This window comes from Esox lucius, chromosome 13, assembly GCF_011004845.1.
Source record: "Esox lucius isolate fEsoLuc1 chromosome 13, fEsoLuc1.pri, whole genome shotgun sequence".
Taxonomy (NCBI): domain Eukaryota; kingdom Metazoa; phylum Chordata; class Actinopteri; order Esociformes; family Esocidae; genus Esox; species Esox lucius.
Genome location: NC_047581.1, coordinates 38328951 through 38353249, shown reverse-complemented (window position 1 = coordinate 38353249; position 24299 = coordinate 38328951). Strand labels below are relative to the sequence as shown.

Genomic DNA, 24299 nt, shown 5'->3' with positions numbered 1-24299 from the left:
GGCTGGGAAACAGTTGTTTACATTGCCAAAGCAGGTGGGAAAAAAGAACCATATCATAAGTAACCACAGTGAAAAACTAAAAAAACATGAGTGCATTTAATATTTAATGTAGAAGAGGGAAGAGAGCGAGAGAGAAAAATACTATTATGGGATATTGCTGAGAGACAAGGTCAAGAAGAGATCCTGTTTATATTGATCACAGCCACATGCACAAAAACACACACATATAAACACAGATATGCACACACATAAATGCACAAAGATTCATACACACACATAGACACACTTGTTCACACACAAACACACACACATACACACACACACACCAACACACAGTTTCATACACACACATACAGACACACTGGTTCACACACACCCGCACCCACATGCATTTACTGGGACACACTTGTGTCCACAGACACGCATACACACACTCACCCACAAAGACACACTGGTTTGCACACACCCACACATTTACCACTTTCTGTAAAACATTTAACAAAAACTTTCCCCAAGAGAGAAGAACCAGAAGACTTCTTTCACAGACTTTCTGAAGACGCCTGTCTGAAAGACGTCACTCTGAAGTCAGTGTGTCGTACAGGTACAGAGGGCCCTTCAGCTGAGCCTCAATCAAGGTAGCGACTCCAAGAGAGAAAGAATATTCAATCCGATACACTAAAGCCTCGTCTCCGACTCGGTCTGCGTCTCTCAGCCACCCTGCTAGCGCTAAAGCTGATCTATCCCAGTCTCTACTGCCAGCGTGAAAGCTAATCTCTACCTCACTTCCCTAGCGTCTAGGCTAATCTGTACCTGAAAATTCACTCCCCCCGCTAGCGCTGATGCTAATCTCAGGCCTTATACGCGGACAAGCCCTCAGATATTGTCTCTCCTGGTGTTTTTCATTACAGCTGTCTTACCGGGCTGGCTGTCATCTTACCGGGACTGCTGGCGGTATTAACCTGACGAAGTGGGGATCACCGGGCAATCTATTCACACCCTCCGTCCGGGGTTACACAGCCTGCCTCTCTCAAATGTATCCTTCTCCCTCTAAATCTGTCTATCTCTCAATACTGGCTTTTCTGTTCCCTGCTTCCCAAATCCCAAGTTCTTAAACCTTTGTCATGACTCAAGGACATTTATAACTAAGAGGTTAAATGCATATGATTAAGTGACTCAAGCAGAAAGTTCTGCAGAGAGGAGGGAATTATGGCATCTTTGTCAAAATTCTGTGTTTTTTTTCAGCATTCCTGATTGGAAGATTCAACAGAACCTCTGGAAAACCTAGTCATTTTAGACAACTTACTTGGGTCCTTTATGATTGTGGTAGAGAATGACCAATGTAGTCCAAAGTAGTACATTTATAGATGTATTAGGTTTGCTCAGATCTCAGATGCCTTCAAATGTCTTCTATTTGTTAAAATGAGGTTTCAAAGTTGACCGAAGTAGTCCAGATTTATAACTTTGTCAGTGACTCCATCTTGTGGCCATAAAATTTAATAATTCCACAGGAAATTAGATTATGTTTATTGTGGATTCCAATCCACCCCCTATCCACTAGGTAAGCTTCTCAGTGTCATGTCTTGCTGGCTGACACTCAGAGGGTGACCGAGTGTCTAGGGAATTAACATAAATGCTTCAACTTTGGGACACAGCCTCAAATTGAAAGATGGAATTCAGCTCAGCATTAAATTCATTACATTAAATTCATAAGTATAAATATTTTTTTTTTTACATATTTATATCCTTTTAAGATTATTCAAACCTCATTAACAATCAGAAATGTAATTTAGGATGTATTTAGATTTTGATATATGTCTCAATATCAGAAAAACGAATGCCAGTTCCATATATTTAGGCAGGCCTTTCCAGTCTTTTGTCCCCCTACACCCCTGATCCTTTTCACTCCCTAAGCATGGTGGAAATCTGCCCATGGTGGAGGGTGGGGGGGTTCATTTGGGATTCAGCATCAGATCTACAGACAGCAGGGCTATAACAGTAAATTCCAAAACACGCTGGTGATGAATAATCAAGGGGGATTTCCTGAAAGTGGTGGGGGGGTATCAAGTCTAATAAATTTGGAGGCACAATTGTGACTTGAATTAACTTAAATAAAATCTGACGTTTTACAATAAATACACCTAAATGAAGCAACATTTAAACATTGATGTAGAAGGGACAGTGAATACTAGAGGTATTGGTAAGTGACCCTTCTTGATTTTAAATGATATGACTGTGGGTTTATAGAGCAGACTGTCTGCTTTAATTAGAGGATATTCAGAAATGTTTTATGTTGACCTTAACTGAAGTTTTGTCCACAGACACGATGGATCAAGATTTGCGCAGATGAATCTCTAAGAGTGTTTCACAAAATTCAAATTGGTTGTAAATACTTCAAGACCACTGCAGATCCTGAGATAAATGTGTTTCTTGTCAAAACATATATTGAACGGTTAGGGGTTAGCGCTCGCAAAGTTCACATTTTCAATCACTAATTAGCATCAGGCCAATCAGAGTTATGTTTGGAGATGCTGGATCTCTATGTGATGATGGACATTGGTGTCTGAAGTATAACAAAGTTAATCACTGGTGACAAATAATGTATGTAAATAATAAAACACAGAGGACACAGTAAAATGTAAGGGTTAGACTTTAATAGCATTTCAATACAACTCTTTAGACAGATCCAACTATGGATGTATGCACTGTACAATAAAGCACTTCAGTTAATCTACACAGAGACAAGAGAACTTAGAGACAAATTAAACACTATTTCCTATATAGTACACAGGTTTAGACCAGAGCTCTATTCGGGATGATGTGCCAAAACAAATAGATAATATAAAAAGTGGTAAAGGAATGAAAAACATCTCAGAGTCTCAGAGAGAATCACAGAGAATCACAGTGTTTTGTTAAGGCATGGAAATGCTATCAAGCTCTTCAGAGAGAATTCAGTTTAAAGGCATGCAGTTTAAATGGGCCCCTCACGGGAATTCTATATCAACCATGGAACTAACTAATGCCCCAACAGACTGGGTGGGGAATCAAGGTCACTGATTGGTTAGGAACTGCCCTGGTTGTCTAGGCCACGACCCAGCCGACTCCCCGCCCAGCATGGACAGAGTTTCAGACTCTTGTGGCTGGAGGGCACCGCAAATCCTACACTATTCCTAGCACAGAGCCCCTAAGCTCTGGTTTAACGTTGTGTACTAGAGGGAATAGGGTGGACTAAAATAGTGTACTACATAAGGGAATAAGGCACCGATTGGGATAAAGCCAGGGATTCCAGGTGACTGAGGTCAACCTGAACAGGATGTAGTTCAGTGTTCAGTGTGTTAATCTGAATCCCCATTAGCGGGAAGCGATTCTAACATCATCCTGGGGACCAGAGAGATGGAGGGAGATATGTCCACTGTGTTATGCTGGAAGGTACCACGGCATGTTGCCTGAAGTCATGTTCAGGACATTCCACGGTTAAGAAACAGTCAATTAGAAAACTATCATGAATAATAGGGAATGTTCTTAGCTTGTTTCCCTAAAAATGTATTTGTGACCTTGTGATTGGTTCTGCTTACTGAGCTCAGCTCCCAAAGTATCGGTCCCAAATGACAACATATTCCCTGTTCACATTAAAAACCTATTGGTCCCAAATGACAACATATTCCCTGTTTACAATAACTATCAGGGTGCCAGCTGTGGAAGTCACACTAACATAGCAGGAAAGCCTGTTCCTATTGGTTTTCCTGGAGGAAGTCCTTCATGTAATTGGCCAGCGCCAGAGTGTCCTCCACTGTCACAGCATTGTAAAGAGATGCACGGATTCCCCCCACTGACCTGTAGAGGGACCCAGTGAAGAGAGAAGCCAGCTATACCACACATGTAGAGAGTGAGTGTGTGTGTAGAGAGTGAGTGTGTGTGTGTGTGTGTGTGTGTGTGAGAGATAGGTGTTACAATACAAGTTGGAACTTAAAGTCCCCAAAAAGATTTAAAAAACCTGTTTAATCAGCCCCCAAAAGGTTTAAAGACAGTAAAACCTGAGTAATCAGCCCCCACAAGGTTTAAAGACAGTAAAACCTGAGTAATCAGCCGCCCACAAGGTTTAAAGACAGTAAAACCTGAGTAATCAGCCCCCACAAGGTTTAAAGGCCTTCTGGCTCAGAAGTTAAATTTAGTATAAAACTTAGAATTGGGGTTGCTTTTAGGTTTATGCATTAGGGTTAGGTTTAGGGTTAGGTTTATGCGATATAGTTAGATTAAGTGAGGGAACATAGAAAACAATGTGTGTATCCTACCTGTGTCCTTTCAGTGAGATCATTCCCAGTTTGGAGGCTCCATCCAGGAACTTCTTCTCCAGAGCTTCATCTCCCTCTTTCTTTCCCACACGGAATGGAACATTCATACGGCTCCGACAGGCTATGTCCACCGGACACCTGACCAGCACAAACACACCAGTTACCATAGTGATAACTATGTCCACCGGACACCTGACCAGCACAAACACACCAGTTACCATAGTGATAACTATGTCCACCGAACACCTGACCAGCATAAACACACCAGTTACCATAGTGATAACTATGTCCACCGAACACCTGACCAGCACAAACACACCAGTTACCATAGTGATAACTTAGTCCACCGAACACCTGACCAGCACAAACACACCAGTTACCTTAGTGATAACTATGTCCACCGGACACCTGACCAGCACAAACACACCAGTTACCATAGTGATAACTATGTCCACCGAACACCTGACCAGCACAAACACACCAGTTACCATAGTGATAACTATGTCCACCGAACACCTGACCAGCACAAACACACCAGTTACCATAGTGATAACTATGTCCACCGAACACCTGACCAGCACAAACACACCAGTTACCATAGCGATAACTATGTCCACCGGACACCTGACCAGCACAAACACACCAGTTACCATAGTGATAACTATGTCCACCGAACACCTGACCAGCACAAACACACCAGTTACCATAGAGATAACTTAGTCCACCGAACACCTGACCAGCACAAACACACCAGTTACCATAGTGATAACTATGTCCACCGAACACCTGACCAGCACAAACACACCAGTTACCATCGTGATAACTATGTCCACCGGACACCTGACCAGCACAAACACACCAGTTACCATAGAGATAACTTAGTCCACCGAACACCTGACCAGCACAAACACACCAGTTACCTTAGTGATAACTATGTCCACCGAACACCTGACCAGCACAAACACACCAGTTACCATAGTGATAACTATGTCCACCGGACACCTGACCAGCACAAACACACCAGTTACCATAGCGATAACTATGTCCACCGAACACCTGACCAGCACAAACACACCAGTTACCATAGCGATAACTATGTCCACCGGACACCTGACCAGCACAAACACACCAGTTTCCATAGTGATAACTATGTCCACCGAACACCTGACCAGCACAAACACACCAGTTACCATAGCGATAACTATGTCCACCGGACACCTGACCAGCACAAACACACCAGTTACCATAGTGATAACTATGTCCACCAGACACCTGACCAGCACAAACACACCAGTTACCATAGTGATAACTATGTCCACCGAACACCTGACCAGCACAAACACACCAGTTACCATAGTGATAACTATGTCCATCGAACACCTGACCAGCACAAACACACCAGTTACCATAGTGATAACTATGTCCACCAGACACCTGACCAGCACAAACACACCAGTTACCATAGTGATAACTATGTCCACCGAACACCTGACCAGCACAAACACACCAGTTACCATAGCGATAACTATGTCCATCGAACACCTGACCAGCACAAACACACCAGTTACCATAGTGATAACTATGTCCACCAGACACCTGACCAGCACAAACACACCAGTTACCATAGTGATAACTATGTCCACCGAACACCTGACCAGCACAAACACACCAGTTACCATAGCGATAACTATGTCCACCGGACACCTGACCAGCACAAACACACCAGTTTCCATAGTGATAACTATGTCCACCGAACACCTGACCAGCACAAACACACCAGTTACCATAGTGATAACTATGTCCACCGAACACCTGACCAGCACAAACACACCAGTTAGTGACGGGGGGAAAAATGTGTTAGACGAAGGTATGCATCTTATAAAGCAAACACTTCACAGACAATCAAGGGAAGTTATCAAAGCATAGGGACCCCCCCGCTCCTCCCCCTTCCCTCCCACCCCTCCTCTTCTCCCCCTCCTCCCTTCACTCCTCCCCCTTCCCTCCCACCCCTCCTCCCCTCCCACCCCTGCTCTTCTCCCCCTCCTCCCTTCACTCCTCCCCCTTCCCTCCCACCCCTCCTCCCCCTTCCCTCCCTCCCCCTCCACCCACTTCCCTAACCACTTACACGTAAAAGTCGTTTGAGGAGTTGATGATGTCATAGATCATACTAGACTTCTTCATGTTGAGTGTTTCCATGGCTTCCACTCCTCCGTTGTTTTTAATCCACTCCAGAACCAGACCCATAATGTAGATGCTGGAGTGATACAGCTTGGTTAGAGCAAAACCAGACACTCTAACCCTGGGTGTGTGTGTGTGTTACCTGAAGCAGGGTGGTGTGTGTTACCTGAAGCAGGCTGGTGTGTGTTACCTGAAGCAGGCTGGTGTGTGTTACCTGAAGCAGGGTGGTGTGTGTTACCTGAAGCAGGCTGGTGTGTGTTACCTGAAGCAGGCTGGTGTGTGTTACCTGAAGCAGGCTGGTGTGTGTTACCTGAAGCAGGCTGGTGTGTGTGTGTGTGTGTTACCTGAAGCAGGGTGGTGTGTGTGTGTGTGTGTTACCTGAAGCAGGGTGGTGTGTGTGTGTGTGTGTGTTACCTGAAGCAGGGTGGTGTGTGTTACCTGAAGCAGGGTGGTGTGTGTTACCTGAAGCAGGGTGGTGTGTGTGTGTGTTACCTGAAGCAGGGTGGTGTGTGTGTGTGTGTGTTACCTGAAGCAGGGTGGTGTGTGTGTTACCTGAAGCAGGGTGGTGTGTGTGTGTGTTACCTGAAGCAGGGTGGTGTGTGTGTGTGTGTTACCTGAAGCAGGGTGGTGTGTGTGTGTGTGTGTTACCTGAAGCAGGGTGGTGTGTGTGTGTGTGTTACCTGAAGCAGGGTGGTGTGTGTGTGTGTTACCTGAAGCAGGGTGGTGTGTGTGTGTTACCTGAAGCAGGCTGGTGTGTGTTACCTGAAGCAGGGTGGTGTGTGTGTGTGTGTTACCTGAAGCAGGCTGGTGTGTGTGTGTGTGTTACCTGAAGCAGGCTGGTGTGTGTTACCTGAAGCAGGGTGGTGTGTGTTACCTGAAGCAGGGTGGTGTGTTACCTGAAGCAGGGTGGTGTGTTGTACAGAGAATTGTTGTCAGCCTGCACCTTGTAGTCCAGGACAATAGGACAGTCCTTCAGTGCGTAACCAATCAGGTCCTCTCTCACAATCACCACGGTAACACCAGCACAGCCCACGTTCTTCTGAGCCCCAGCAAAGATCAACCCAAACTACATCAACAAGAACAATAACAGAGTTAACTAGAAACAACATAAACAACACAGTCCTTTAGAAGCTATTCATATGTTATTACCATTCTGCTGTAGTAGATAATAACATTGTTTCCGATACTAGAGTTTTAATAGATACTACAGTTTGATTAGATACTAGATTTGTAATACTATAGACACTAGGGTTTTAATAGATCCTAAAGTTTTAATTAATACTACTGTTATTATACCCTGGATACTAGAGCTTTTATAGATACATGGAAATGTAGTTTTAATAAATAATAGCCAGATGGATTGCTGTCATTGTGATCTGTGGAGTAGAAAACTAAAATGTTGTGGGGTCCAAGCCTGGTAAAGATGTAGCTGTGCTCCTACAGTAGTATTGATGCCAGAATAAATACCACAGACAGATAGAGAACCATGGCGTGTTCTCCAGTGATTATGACTGACAGCAAAGTGCTTACATACAAGCCCTTTATCAAATAAATGAACATTTAAGAAAATTGAAACAATAAAAATAAAATGTATTAACAAAATGTCAAGGAATGAACATTAGTAACTGGTTTCATACCAGCACCAGTAATGGGCTGGTGTTCAGGGGTAGTAATGGGCTGGTGTTCAGGGGTAGTAATGGGCTGGTGTTCAGGGGTAGTAATGGGCTGGTGTTCAGGGGTAGTAATGGGCTGGTGTTCAGGGGTAGCAATGGGCTGGTGTTCAGGGGTAACAATGGGCTGGTGTTCAGGGGTAGCAATGGGCTGGTGTTCAGGGGCAGTAATGGGTTGGTGTTCAGGGGCAGTACTGGGCTGGTGTTCAGGGGCAGTACTGGGCTGGTGTTCAGGGGTAGTAATGGGCTGGTGTTCAGGGGCAGTACTGGGCTGGTGTTCAGGGGCAGTACTGGGCTGGTGTTCAGGGGTAGTAATGGGCTGGTGTTCAGGGGTAGTAATGGGCTGGTGTTCAGGGGTAGTAATGGGCTGGTGTTCAGGGGTAGTAATGGGCTGGTGTTCAGGGGTAAAGGTTGGATGGGTTTATGTAAACACATATAGGTCTGGGTTACCTTGGAAACATCAACGGGCCGGGACAGGAAGTTGGAGGACATGTCGGAGACCAGGACAGACCCGTGTGTGTCTGGGGTGAAGTTGTACTCCACTCCGTGCACTGTCTCATTGCAGCAGTAGTACACATAGGAAGCCCCCGCGGTCAACGACCAGCTGCTAGAGTCAGGGATCTCTGGAGGACCACAGGACAACCGCACGGTCAGGTCATACTGTCACCAATACAATAACAGGACAACCGCACAGTCAGGACACACTGTCACCAATACAAACGCAGGACAACCACACGGTCAGGACACACTGCCATCAAAACAACCACAGGACAACCGTCAGGACACACTTAAGACAGGAAATTAACCTTTGAACTATTCTGTAATTATGAATCTGAAATTAACCTCTGAACTGCTCTGTAAATATGAATATGGCATTAGGGCTGAGATCGTAATTGACTGGGGGTTATAGACAGATATTGGACATGTCCTAAGTCCTTCAAATCTCAAGTTAAGTCCCAAGTAATAATGAGTAGGCTAAGTCATGTCAAGTCCCAAGTAATAATGGGTAGGCTCAGTCATGTCAAGTCCCAAGTAATAATGAGTAGGCTAAGTCAAGTCAAGTACCAAGTAATATTGGGTAACCTAAGTCAAGTCCTAAGTAATAATGGGTAGGCTAAGTCATGGCAAGTCCCAAGTAATATTGGGTAGCCTAAGTTAAGTCCTAAGTAATAATGGGTAGGCTAAATCACGTCATGTCCCAAGTAATATTGGGTAGGCTAAGTCATGTCAAGTCCACAGCTCAGATCTAGTCGAGTCACAAGTCCATCGTTTTTAGTCAAGGGGTTAAAAAACATGGCAACAATTGTTTTTGTTTTGTTGCTGAATTTCTGAATAAGTTTAAAGGAACCTAATATTTGTCAGTAGGTTGTCTTTATTCAGTTTTACGTGGTCATTTGTCTTTATGTATTTAGATAGCTTCAAGTTAATCGTTAACTTGAAGCTTGGAGCTCTATATTCCAGCGCCTCTCATGCCAGCTTCGCACTGCCAGGTTTCTCACACTGCCAGTTATTTATAACTGCCTACTTTATTTTGATTGAGATTGAACGTCTTGGAACTTGATTTTGGTTGGCGCACTGATCACCGAAATGCAGAAGAAGGTTACCTCAGTCAGAAATGGCTATAGAACATGTCGTTTTGATGTCTTCTGGGGCCCTGTCTGTGGATCTAATCATTCAACATCACTAGGAGTAGAAAAACATCTTCTCATTTAGCACAGATGACCATGACCATTGGTTAGACCAGCCAGTCTAAATTTCAGTGTCTTTCAGAGGTGGTCAATCGCATTGTGGTTATATGGTGTGAGAGTATTGTCTCAGAGTTCAGCCCTGCCAGAGAGTGAGTACACTGTTTGCTTGATTAACCAGTGCAAGCTTGATCTCACCCTCAATTTAGCATCCCAAAGCACATTCAATCAAATGTAATCTTTTTTTCACATCAGCAGTTGTCAAAGTGCTTTACAGTGATCTTAGCTAAACCCCACAGTGCACACTATTCATACCCAATCCTATGATCAAACATGGAATCAGTCATATGTTTTAAATATAGTATGTGGCATGAGTCCAATAGTATCAACAGGAGACATGAGGAGAGTCATTCTGTGTGAACGTGTGTGAATGTGTGTAAGAGTCAGTTTAAACAGTTAACACTGAACCCCCTGCCCCCTTCACAACTCTTACTGGTGTAGCGTTCCAGTTTGGGATGGACCACATTGACTTTCCCGTATTTCTCCGCCTCCTTGGCAGCTTTGGATGACCAGGTGCCCGTCACCAGGTAATCAGCACATCTGTCCTGTTTTAGACCAATCAGGTTGAGTGGGACAGCACTAAACTGAGCAGACCCACCCCCTTGGAGAAACATTACTTTGTAGTTGTCGGGGATACTCCTGTAAATAAGTGAGGACAGAGAGATGTCAGAAAATATGCGTGTATTTCATAGCTGTGTAGTTGTAGTGACAAAACACAAGTTATGTAATTGCCTTGAAAAGCTTGAACTTCTCTGCACCAAGCCATTTCTGCATTCCACAGCACCACAGAGTTGCTTAGCCAATGGTGTGATGGCTTGATCTACAATGAAAGACTGTTGCCTAGCATATGATGTGTGTTCAGGAATGAAAGACTGTAGCCTAGCATATGATGTGTGTTCAGGAATGAAAGACTGTAGCCTAGCATATGATGTGTGTTCAGGAATGAAAGACTGTTGCCTAGCATATGATGTGTGTTCAGGAATTAAAGACTGTTGCCTAGCATATGATGTGTGTTCAGGAATTAAAGACTGTTGCCTAGCATATGATGTGTGTTCAGGAATGAAAGACTGTATCCTAGCATATGATGTGTGTTCAGGAATTAAAGACTGTTGCCTAGCATATGATGTGTGTTCAGGAATGAAAGACTGTAGCCTAGCATATGATGTGTGTTCAGGAATGAAAGACTGTAGCCTAGCATATGATGTGCGTTCTAAAATGCACAAACAGTCTGACAAGTAGTAAGGCTTTGATTTCACTTGATCAATCAATCAATAATTAATTTTATAAAGACCTTTTTACATCAACTGTTGTCACAAAGTGATTTTACAAAATGACTACATGAAGACTTGCACATGCTGTGACAGTTACACCTTATTGCCTGTAAAACACTCTCTGATAACATGACAAGTGACTGGCTAACTTATTTATATACATCATGATGGGGACAGTTTTTACATAGCATTTATACATTTGTGTTCTACTTTAATGGCCAAAAACTGAGAGACAAAAGACAAATGTTTTCCAATTGTTTTCATGAGGTATGAGCAGAGACAGAGGTCCCTCACTAATAGCCCAGGACAGGGTTCCCCAGGACAAGGTACCTTACTTACAGCAGCTCTCGTAATAGGTTCTCTGTGGTGTTCATGATCTTGTTGAAGTCTGATGACCGATGACTCATTTCTACAGTCACAAAATACAACTCATTAATTAATTACTTACAAGGCAACAAAGATATCATGCCGTTAGACAGAAATATCAAAGCACGACAAAACAGACATAAATGTACACAGACAGACACTAACCAAGAACACTGATGCCAATTCCGTTATAATCCATCAACTCTTTCTGGGCCTGGAAAAGCACCTGAGAACACAACACATTAACATTCAATTAACTTTAAAACAAATAAAATCTGATTTTGTCACAGCATTTTAACAGTCGAACTTAGGGACACTATAGATTTGCCTGTGTTTAATACTTCGAGTAAATGTAATCGACCTCAACCACTCCCACAACAATGTACTTGGGAGAAAACGGGCTGTAGAGAAGTATCGACTTGAACATAAGATGACCCTAGCACCCTCTACCGTCAACAATCCAGATGGTAGTGTGTTGCCAGGCACCAGAGCGTGAAAATCAAGTTGTCCCCATGAATGGATGGCGGCTGATGCAACACACAATCTAGTTTCGCTGGAAATCCTGCCAAAACGTGTACCTTACCTGGTGCCAGGTTGCTCATGTTTTCCCATGTTACTTCTGCAAAAATCGATTATTTTTCACTGTCCAACATTTGTACAATGTAGGTTTACTGTGGCGAGGTACGAGGTGTTGATGAGAATTACACATCAGCCTGCTTATTAATAGAGATACAACAGTTTCACTAATATCAAAGAGAACATTTCCACTTCTACAATTCGCATATCAGAAACAGTATTATCCGAAGCCTGTTTTTGTTAATATTCTAGTTGTCCAATGCACAGCGCAAAGCAAACTTACTGACTGTGGCAGTTTTGCAGGTCCAGCACCGAAGTTAATGGTCTGTTTCTTTTCCATCTTGAAAGTTATTGCAAGTGCTTGTATTGTGTAAGGTAGACCGATTCCCAGTGATGCGGATGGCCTAATTTTTTCACCGCTGTCTCTCTTCCCTTTCTCTATTCACTTGGATCGGCGTAGGTCTGAGCACCTCAACGCATCTGAAAATCTCAAACGCTTTTTGAGATATTCCTATTGGTCAAGTTCACATGCCAAAGAGTACTGAGTGGGCGGGCATTGGTTGAACTCGATTTCGAGACACCGTGATTGGTCTAATCATCACGCCACGAAAACGTGATCAGCGCACACAAATACACACTCAAGTTCGTTTTTCTATCCTTATGGGGACCCCAAGATCTCTATCACCAGCCCTAAACCGAACATCAAACATAACCACAAGCCTAAAATATAATTTTCTACAAATGAAGTATTTCTCTCAAAAGTGCAGTAATACACACAAGTAAACAACAGCTTCATTATTAATTTTTATTAATATAGAACTACAGACAACAAGCAAGTTATATTTAGAACTGTAAATGTAGGCTATCTGGACTAGGAAATGAAATAGGTCTGCATGAAATCAAATCAAAATAACAACACTAAGGATATCTGAAAGTTAAATATAACTACACTAGGGTTATCAGACTAAATACAACGGCATCTAGGATATCAGCCAGTTAAATATAACAATATTAGGGTTATCAGACAGTTAAATATAACAACATTAGGGTTATCAGACAGTAAAATAAAACAACACTGGGTTATCAGAGAGTTAACAATAAGAACACTAAGGATAACAGTAAGGTAAATATAACAACAATAAGAATTTTCGTCAGTTAAATATAACAACACTAAGGATATCAGTCAGTTAAATATAACAAAAACATAAAGATATCAGACACTTAAATACAGAGGTGTTTCTGGGAAATCTGGCGCCTTAGGCAAGATCTCTAAATGTTGGCCCCCCCCCAAAAGAATAAGCCAACTTCAGGGGAAATAACACTTCTTAATTTTACTTCTATAAACACAAAATAATTACAAGTGCGATAACAGGTGTACAAAAAATGTTAACAATAAAGTAGAATCAACATAGTGTGCTGTTAGAAAAAATATAAATAAAGACTAAATAAAAAATAAAAATATTTACTAATGTGCAATCAAATATTTAACAACAGGTGCATAAACTGGGTAAACAAAAAACACACTCAAAATCGTATTCTGCGTGCTATTAAAGCAGAGGAAGGGCAGTTTCTGTCTTAAAACTGGACACGCCTCGATTTCCTTGCTGCAAAACTATCAATGAGATCGTCATAGGATATCCTGAGAGCATCTGTCGTACTTGATTGAAAAATAATAGATTTTAAAGTTCAAATGTTCAGAACAACAAAGATACATTTTACGGCCAGTTCAGATCAATGATTTGCAACGAGATTAGATGCAACTAGGGAAAGAATCCCCGACGTTCTAAAACCACTAGTGCACTTGACTTGGCGATTAGGTAGGTCCCCAGGGGCTTCAAACTCTCTCCAACTAACCGGTTCAAGGCTGCAAATTTCTCAAACCAGGCCGAATTATGATCTGAACTGGCCTTTAGGGTTCCACTTCCACCCTTTGCCCACTGCCTGAGCAAATTATATGTATGTACTGCTACTGTTTGTAGTTCTAACCTAGCTCGTTACTATCTTAGCTAGCTTAGTGCGCTACATTTCAAATAGCTTAAACCAGAGACAGATGTTTTAAAAAATTTCCATAAAAACATACCCCTATACTTTTTTCTCCTTTCTTCCTCATATTTCCTCTTCTTCCTATAATGTGGCCCCCGATGGCTTTCATCTTTTCATATGCAGTCAAAAAAATGTCAACGGATCGTACGAACGTCAATTTGAGCACTTACCCACCGTCCACACCTGGCACCGCCCTGCCTCACCATCTTTTGAAACATCAATATCATCTCACTCATAACAAATAAATCTTGACTTAATGTATAATTTGTTTTATTTTTATAATAACTAAAACTACATATGGATTGGTTTCCCCCATACATATAAATATATATTATTTATTTTATATTTGTATTATATTTTTTTAAGGGCGGTTGGGGCGCCCAATCTGCACCCCCATGCAGGTGGCGCCCTATGCAACCTAGGCGGTTGCCTATCCCTAGAATCGCCTCTGGTTAATTATAACAAAGACACATACAGTATCTCACAAAAGTGAGTACACCCCTGAGTGAAAATGTCCAGCTTGGGCCCAAAGTGTCAATATTTTGTGTAGCCACCATCTTTTTCCAGCACTGCCTTAACCCTCTTGGGCATGGAGTTCACCAGAGCTTGACAGGTTGCCACTGGAGTCCTCTTCCACTCTTCCATGATGACATCACAGAGCTGGTGGATGTTAGAGATCTAGCGCTCCTCCACCTTCCGTTTGAAGATGCCCCACAGATGCTCAATAGGGTTTAGGTCTGGAGACATGCTTGGCCAGTCCATCACCTTTACCCTCAGCTTCTTTAGCAAGGCAGTGGTCATATTGTAGGTGTGTTTGTGGTTGTTATCATGTTGGAATACTGCCCTGCGGCCCAGTCTCCGAAGGGAGGGGATCATGCTCTGCTTCAGTAAGACACAGTACATTTTGGCATTCATGGTTCCCTCAATGAACTGTAGCTCCCCAGTGCCGGCAGCACTCATGCAGCCCCAGACCATGACACTCCCACCACCATGCCTGACTGGAGGCAAGACACACTTGTCTTTGTACTCCTCACCTGGTTGCTGCCACACACACTTGACACCATCCGAACCATACAAGTTTATCTTGGTCTCATCAGACCACAGGTCATGGTTCCAGTAATCCATGTCCTTAGTCTGCTTGTCTTCAGCAAACTGTTTGTGGGCAATCTTGTGCATCATCTTTAGAAGAGGCTTCCTTCTGGGACGACAGCCATGCAGAACAATTTGATGCAGTGTGTGGCGTATGGTCTGAGCACTGACAGGCTGACCCCCCACCCCTTCAACCTCTGCAGCAATGCTGGCAGCACTCATACGTCTATTTCCCAAAGACAACCTCTGGATATGACACTGAGGATGTGCACTCAACTTCTTTGGTTGACCATGGCGAGGCCTGTTCTGAGTGGAAGGTGTCCTGTTAAACCGCTGTATGATCTTGGCCATCGTGCAGCAGCTCAGTTTCAGGGTCTTGGCAATCTCCTTATAGCCTAGGCCATCTTTATGTAGAGCAACAATTCTTTTTTTCAGATCCTCAGAGAGTTCTTTGCCATGAGGTGCCATGTTGAACTTCCAGTGACCAGTATGAGGGAGTGTGAGAGCGATGACACCAAATTTAACACACCTGCTCCCCATTCACACCTGAGACCTTGTAAAACTAACAAGTCACATGACACTAGGGAGGGAAAATGGCTAATTGGGCCCAATTTGGACATTTTCAATTAGAGGTTTACTCACCTTTGTTGCCAGTGGTTATGAAATTAATGGCTGTGTGTTGAGTTATTTTAAGGGGACAGAAAATGTACAGTGTTATACAAGCTGTACACTCACTACTTTACATTGTTGCAAAGTAACATTTCTTCAGTATTGTCACATGAAAAGATATACTGAAATATTTAGAAAAATGTGAGGGCTGTACTTTTTTTGTGAGATACTGTAAATCCATATAATTACATGTCAGCATGTACTGTACACTGATCTCTAAGAAAGTATTGCACAAGTCATGATTTAATGTGATGGAACTGAAAAATCACAATTCTTTACTTACATGTTTATATTTTAAATGATTATTTATTATTTAATATAACCATTTATAAAATATGTTAAGTTCAATAGAAAACACAACTGAGTGTGTTTTTTAGTCCTAGACTGGGCTTAATCTGTGTCTGCGAAACCAACCCTTAATATATAACCTAACACATTCTAAACCTAATTTCAACCCTGACCTTAACCCATGCCTGAACTTTCAAAATCTACAAAAGCCATTTATTTAAGTGAGGACCGGAAATATGTCCTAAATAGTCATAATTTACCATGGGTTACTATACTATACAGAATGTCCTCACTAGTCATGATTTACCATGGGTTATTATACTATATAGAATGTCCCCACTAGTCATGATCATCATGGGTTATAATACTATACAAAATGTCCTCATTAGTCATGATTTGCCATGGGTTATTATACTATACAGAATGTCCTCACTAGTCATGATTTACCATGGGTTATTATACTATACAGAATGTCCTCACTAGTCATGATCATCATGGGTTATAATACTATACAGAATGTCCTCACTAGTCATGATCATCATGGGTTATTATACTATTCAGAATGTCCTCACTAGTCATGATTTACCATGTGTTATTATACTATACAGAATGTCCTCACTAGTCATGATTTACCCTGGGTTATTATACTATACAGAATGTCCCCACTAGTCATGATCATCATGGGTTATTATACTATACAGAATGTCCTCACTAGTCATGATCATCATGGGTTATTATACTATACAGAATGTTCTCACTAATCATGATTAACTATGGGTTGTCATAATGGGTTGTCATCTGGTCCTCACAAGTGTAGTATTGGACAAACATACACAAACACACATTACAAACATTATCAGGTGCATCAAATTGCCCCTTCTTTACCAGACAACAAGGTTGTCATGACCTTTAACCCAGAGCAGTACCTGTCTAGTCTCTTTGTTTTTGTCTTATGTAGTCCTGTGGTGTGAGGCCATCTACATTCCCAAACACCAGCACCAAACCTACACCAATAATGGACCTTATCAGCAAAGACCTGCTCTATATAGAGATCCAATTAGCAACCCACTTCAAAAGCATCCAAAACATAATGTTTTTAATGTTGGTAAATACCATTGTTCTGACAGAACTACAGTACCTACAGTGGATATAAAAAGTCTAGACACCCCTGTTAAAATGCCAGGTTTTTGTGATGTAAAAGAATGATACAAAGATAAATCATGTCAGAACTTTTTCCACCTTTAATGTGACCTATAACGTGAATTCAATTGGAAAAAAACCCTGTAATCTTTGAGGGGGAAAAATAAAAAAGAATAACCTGGTTAATATAAGTGTGCACAACCTTAAACTAAAACTTTGTTGAAGCACCTTTTGATTTTATAACATTCTAGCATGGCACATCTTGATGTGGCAATATTTGCCCAATCTTCTTTGCAAAAGCGCTCCAAATCTGTCATATTGCGAGGAAATCTCCTGTGCACAGCCCTCTTCAGATCACCCCACAGATGTTGAATTGGATTCAAGTAAGGGCTCTGACTGGGCCATTCCAAAATGTTAATCTTCTTCTGGTGAAGCCATGCTTTTGTGGATTTGGATGTGTGCTTTGGGTCATTGTCATGCTGAAAGGTGAACTTCCTCTTCATGTTCAGCTTTCTAACTGACTCCTGAAGGTTTTGTGCCTAAATTGCCTGGTATTTGGAACTGTTCATAATTCCCTCCACAATGATGAAGGCCCTGGTTCCAGCTTAAGAAAAACACCCCCAAAGCATGATGCTGCAACCACCATACTTCATTGTGGGTATGGTGTTCTTTGGGTGATGTGCAGTGTTGTTTTTGCGCCAAACATACCTTTTGGAATTATGGCCAAAAAGTTCTACCTTGGTTTCATCAGACCATAACACATTTTCCTACGTGCTTTTGGGAGACTTGTTTGTTTTTGCAAACTTCAGCCGGGGTTGGATGTTTTTCTTTGTAAGAAAAGGCCATCTTGCCATCCTACCCTATAGCCCATTCATACAAAGAATACGGAGATTGGTGGCAGATATAGCACACAGCCAGTACTTGCCATAAATTCATGCAGTTCCTTTAATGTTGGAAGCCTCCCTGACCAGTTTTCTTCTCGTCTTTTCATCAGTTTTGGAGGGACGTCCAATTCTTGGTAATGTCTCTGTTCTGCCATGTTTTCTCCACTTGATGATGACTGTCTTCACTGTGTTCCAAGGTATATCTAATGCTTTGGATTTTTTTTTTACCCTTCTGCTAACTAATGTCTTTCAATAATGAGATCCCTCTGATGCTTTGGAAGCTCTCTTTGCTTTGAGATGCAACTAAGAAAATGTCAGGAGAATCTTACTAGAAAAGCTGACCTTAATTTTTGATTAATCAGAGTCACTTTAAATGATGGCAGGTGTGTAATGACCTCTATTTAACATGAGTTTGAATGTGACTGTAATTCTGAACACAGCCACATCCCCAGTTATGAGGGTGTGCACACTTATGCAACCCAGTTATTGTAAGGTTTTTATTTTACGTTTTTCCCCCTTCGAAGATTTCAGTTTTTTTTTCAATTGAATTGTTCACATTATAGGTCACATTAAAAGTTGAAAACATTCTGACATGATTTATCTTCATTCTTTTACATCTCAAAAACTTGGCATTTTAACAGGGGTTTATATTCACTGTAAATCTCCTCATGGCAAGCATGTTGCAAACACACACACATATACACTTGTTCTAGGACGACTCGATTGGTGTTCTCCTGGCTTTCTATATTGGTACTGTATTTATGAGGATCGATTTCTTCTAAAGCTGGGTTGTCTTTGTATAAACCTGTGTGTGTGTGTGTTGGCCCTGAGGGCCCACAGAACAACTGTAAATAAATAATGACAGCTCTACATGAACTAGCATGAGTCTTTATGTGTCCCTTCAGGTCCCAGATGAAAGGAAGTGCATCTCAGTGTCCACATTTGGGGCCTCCCCCTCTTTCTCCCCCTCCTCCCTCCTTGCCTCCCCTACCCTTCCCCAGCCCCTCCACCTCCTTCTTCTCCTGCGGCGTCCCTCTGGACTGAAGACGGAGGGGAAGGCGTGTTTAAAGGCCTTTCTGAAGTTGTTTCCCATAAAGGCATATATCAGTGGGTTGATTGAGGAGTTGGAGTAGGACATACAGTGAGCCCAAATCTTCACCTAGCAACCAAACCAAAACAACACTTTACATACACGTTGGAAACCAAAACAACCATTTATCTACATTGTAGGAACCAAACTTAAAGAACACTACATCTACATGCTGGAAACCAAAACAACACTACATCTACATGCTGGAAACCAAACAAAAAAAACACTACATCTACATGCTGGAAACCAAACCAACACTACATCTACATGCTGGAAACCAAAACAACACTACATCTACATGCTGGAAACCAAAACAACACTACATCTACATGCTGGAAACCAAAACAACACTACATCTACATGCTGGAAACCCAACCAAAACAACACTACATCTACATGTTGGAAACCAAAACAAACCAACACTACATCTACATGATGGAAACCAAACAAAACACACTATATCTACATGGTGGAAACCAAACAACACTATTTCTACATGTTGGAAACCAAACCAAAACAACACTACATCTACATGTTGGAAACCAAAACAACACTACATCTACATGCTGGAAACCAAACAAAAACAACACTACATCTACATGCTGGTAACCAAAACAAAACAATATTACATCTACATGATGGAAACCAAACAAAACACACTATATCTACATGGTGGAAACCAAACAACACTATTTCTACATACTGGAAACCAAAACAACATTACATCTACATGCTGGAAACCAAACCAAAAAACACTACAATATTGCTGGAAACCAAACCAAAACAACCCTACATCTACATGGTGGAAACCAAACATAACAACACTACATCCACATGTTGGAAACCAAACCAAAACAAACCATCTGTCTTCATGCTGAAAACCAAATCTAAACAACATTACAACTACATGTTAGAACCCAAAACAACACTACGTCTCCATGTTGGAAACCAAACAAAACAACACTAGATCTACATGTTGGAAACCAAATCAACACTACATCTACATGCTGGAAACCAAAACAAAACAACCCTACATCTACATGCTGGAAACCAAAACAACACTACATCTACATGCTGGAAACCAAAACAACACTACATCTACATGTTGGAAACCAAATCAACACTACATCTACATGTTGGAAACCAAACAAAAACAACACTACATCTACATGGTGGAAACCAAAACAACACTACATCTACATGTTGGAAACCAAAACAAACCAACACTACATCCACATGTTGGAAACCAAACCAAAACCACACTAGTGTGTAGGAGTGCAGGTGTGGTACCTTGTAGAGTGTGTAGGAGTGCAGATGAGGTGTGAAGACCTGGAGCAAGATACAGATCTGTATTGGCCCCCAACACATAGTAAACAGGATCACCATGACAACCACCATCCTGGACACCCGGGCTCTGACCGCTGCAGTACGCTCTGCCTGGGCGGCTACCTGTAGGTAGGCAGAGTCAATGGTCAGGCTCAGGGTTAGGGTCAAGGTTACAGTCAGGGTTAGGGTCAGGGTCAGAGTTAGGGTCAGGGTCAGAGTTAGGGGTCAAGGCTACCTGGTAGTTGCTGTCGGTGGGCTGAACAGAAGGCTGCCCCATGCGTTTGATCATGAAGGCATAACAAAAGCAGATCGTGATGAGAGGTAACAGGTAGACTGCCAGGAAGCTGTAGAGGATGAATGCTCTTTGGAGATGGGCAGAAGGAAACACTTCGCTGCAGTATGTCTGAGGACCAAACCAACAACCCGCCTCTAGCCGCTGGTACAGAGCGACTGGCATGGACAGCAGCAGAGACCCTGGGGGGGGTGGACATAGAAACCAGGGGTGTTCAAACCTACAAAGGGATGTAATGTTTTTATCTTTATTAATGTATTTTTCACTCATTTCAATATTGGTTTCATTTCCAACCCTAATGCTATTTTTTTGGTATCAAAATGAATAGAGCTATTGCATGGTTTTATTACCATGGGGCCAACAGGAACTGTACACTGGGGACCCACTTTAATAACACTCTGGGGATCTCCAGACAACCCCAGCCCAATTATTTTAATTGCAGTGGAATATTCTAATACATTTCTTAAGCCACCTTCCAGCAAACCAAGGTGTTATTCCAATACACATTTCCATAATAATAATAAGACAAAATAAAAAAACATTTAGGCTGTTTATTTTCCTCCCGGCGAGCCTGGGAGGACTGTGGTGGGCGTGGTTTGGAGGGCAGTGGTGTGCAGGACTTGGTGGGCAGTGGTTGGCGGGGCTGGGAGGGCTGCAGTAGGCAAAGCAGGGAGGGCTGCAGTAGGCAAAGCAGGGAGGGCTGCAGTAGGTGGAGCTGGCAGGACTGTGGTGGGCGGGGCTGGGAGGGCTGCAGTGGGCAGGGCTTGGAAGGCAGTGGTGGGTGGGTCTAAGAGGACTATGGTGCGTGGGGCTGGGAGGGCTTCAGTGGGCGGGGCTAGGAGGACTGTGGTGGGTGGGGTTTGGAAAGCAGTGGTGGGTGGGGCTGGGAGGACTGCAGTGGGCAGGGCTGGGAGGGCCGTCCGTACTGACTGGGAGTGGGTGGCCAACACTCTATTCTCCCCTTAAGCACAACTTGATTTAATGGTAATAAATGAGCTTTTGCTTTCCTTTTCCCGTTGTGACAATAGATACAAAATAGGGATACATAAAATAACATAAATGTGTGTGTGTGTGTGTGTGTGTGTGTGTACCTATCCAGATGGAGACAGAGACGGTGACAGCCATGCGCGGGGTGCGTTGCCGTAGTGACAGTAGAGGGTAGACCGTAACGTAGCAACGGTCTACACTCATAGCAGAAAGAGTTATACAGGTTGCCTGGGCTGTTACCTGCCAACCGCACACGCACGCACAAACACACACACACACACAGTATTTCAGGTTTTAAGAATTGGTAGCTGTAGTTGACCTGATGCTGTTATACAGTGTTTGAGTGTGTATTTGTGTCTGACCCACCTGTTGAAGGTAGTTGACCAGCCGACACATGAAGTCTCCAAACACCCAGGAGGGCAAAGGGTAGAGGGTGGCGGTGAAGGGGACACAGCATACCAGAAACAAGATGTCTGTAGTGGCCAAGTTCACTAAAGGTTAGAGGTCAAATGTTAGAGGTCAGGGGGTACAGGGTATCGGTTCTGGATGTGGACAATCGCGGATAAGTGAAGCACCCTTAAAAATCCCTCCCCATTACCTCAGTTACCCTACACAACATGCCCCATTACCCCAGTTACCCTACAAAACATGCCCCATTACCCCAATTACCCTACACAACATGCCCCATTACACCAGTTACCCTACACAACATGCTCCATTACCCCAGTTACCCTACACAACATGCTCCATTACCCCAGTTACCTTACACAACATGCCCCATTACCCCAGTTACCCTACACAACATGCCCCATTACCCCAGTTACCCTACACAACATGCCCCATTACCCCAGGTACACTACACAAAACGCCCCATTACCCCAGTTACCCTACACAAAACGCCCAATTACCCCAGTTACCCTACACAAAATGCCTCATTACCCTTTCCATCGTCTTATTGCACCATAATAATGTAAATAAAATATAGAAGATATAAAACAATGGATAGCTGTTTTTAGAATTTCGGACTTCTTGAAAACTTTCCGCGGATACTTGAGTTTGCGAATGTGGAACCGCGGATAGCTGGGGGAATACTGTAGTGTCAATGTAGGAATACACACAGCATGATAAGGATAGTATAAGTTGGTGAAAAAGACTTAACAGAGTTCACTTAAATTAACTGACATAAGGTTGACATAACAAAGATGATATAAAAAGGGTTGACATCAAATAATTAATATAACAGAGCCGAAATTACAGTGTTGACTTAACAAAGTTGAGAAAACAGCAGACATAACACAGCTGATACAATATATTAAGTAGTTGACATAACAGAGCTGATACTATATCACATAGTTGACAAAACACAGTGGGTACCGATATAGAAGTTGGTGACTGTCTTCATCTGCTGGTGCTTGGTGATGACATGAATGACCAGAGAGTTGCCCACCAGGCCAATCAACATGATGAGGCTGAACAAAGTGGGTACCAGCCATGCATCCACCAGCACAGGGGGGCCCCGGAGCTCCTGGTCTTCCAGAGAGGCTGTCTGGTTGCACACTAAGCTGGAGGTGTCCGTTATGCCCAGGGGGCTGGAGCTGCCTTTCATTGGGTTGTCTATGATCACAGTTAAAGACTGTTCCAACACGGGCACATGAAGATTTGTAAAGACCAAACCAAGTTATTAAATGCAGATCACAATCTAGCATTTCACAATGTCTTATGAAACTAGACTAGGTCTCCATTCTTTATGGGTAAAATCAAGATCCTCTTTTTCCTTCTTATCAAACCTATACTTACATTTTTTTGTATCTTTGTTGTTTTGTCTGTAATACAAATGTTTGATGTCTTGTGTCTTTTGCTTTATATGTTGTCTTTATACTATTTCCAATTAAATACAGGGATAAATAATTTGCACATCATTGCAATCTGTTTTAATTTGCATTTTACGCAGCCACCCATCTTTTTATGTACAGGGTTGTAAAAATAAATATATATATATACATATATATATTAAATACTAAATAGCATACACAAAAGAGGGTTTTTTAAACTAGATGTAAATCTGGTCAAATAAAACAACTTCAGTGACGAGCAAATGGAGAATCTCTCTTTTATCAGTCTTCACAATCATTTATCAGAAGTGGAGTTTACCTGTATGATGTCACTCCCATGTGGAGGATCTGCACGTGATCAGTTGGTTCCTTGCAGTTCAGTGTTCAGTGTCCAGACTACTCCTTCGCCTCAACCGTGGTCATTCTGTGAAATATCAGGTCTCACCCTCATACATCAAAGCAGTCTGCTGTCACTGCCACAAACAGGCAGTGTTGAGTTCAGAGAGGGAGAGAGAGAGAGAGAGAGAGAGAGAGATGGACAGAGGCAGAGGATAAAAAGAGAGA

At 42.5% G+C, this 24299-nt stretch overlaps 2 protein-coding genes and 1 long non-coding RNA gene across 3 annotated transcripts; 1 reads left to right on the top strand and 2 right to left on the bottom strand.

The window, feature by feature from the left end:
* Positions 1 to 581: 581 nt before the first annotated feature.
* LOC117595404 lies at positions 582 to 2516 on the top strand. Its single transcript, XR_004576653.1, has 3 exons — positions 582 to 635; positions 909 to 1033; positions 2319 to 2516. It is a non-coding gene; the product is annotated as an uncharacterized LOC117595404 (long non-coding RNA).
* Positions 2517 to 2629: 113 nt separating this feature from the next.
* On the bottom strand, positions 2630 to 12577 carry psat1 (phosphoserine aminotransferase 1). The gene is made up of 9 exons (XM_029124860.2): positions 12379 to 12577; positions 11685 to 11745; positions 11493 to 11562; positions 10316 to 10521; positions 8588 to 8760; positions 7364 to 7533; positions 6415 to 6543; positions 4290 to 4427; positions 2630 to 3831 (listed from the first exon to the last, which is right to left on the bottom strand). Exons 1-9 carry the CDS (start codon positions 12433 to 12435, stop codon positions 3729 to 3731), a joined length of 1107 nt encoding a protein of 368 aa, XP_028980693.2. The 5' UTR covers positions 12436 to 12577; the 3' UTR covers positions 2630 to 3728.
* A 6361-nt stretch (positions 12578 to 18938) lies between these two features.
* Positions 18939 to 23509, bottom strand: kiss1rb (KISS1 receptor b). Its single transcript, XM_010867226.2, has 6 exons — positions 23278 to 23509; positions 22270 to 22394; positions 22008 to 22143; positions 20860 to 21098; positions 20589 to 20747; positions 18939 to 19367 (listed from the first exon to the last, which is right to left on the bottom strand). Exons 1-6 carry the CDS (start codon positions 23507 to 23509, stop codon positions 19110 to 19112), a joined length of 1149 nt encoding a protein of 382 aa, XP_010865528.2. The 3' UTR covers positions 18939 to 19109.
* Positions 23510 to 24299: the final 790 nt, after the last annotated feature.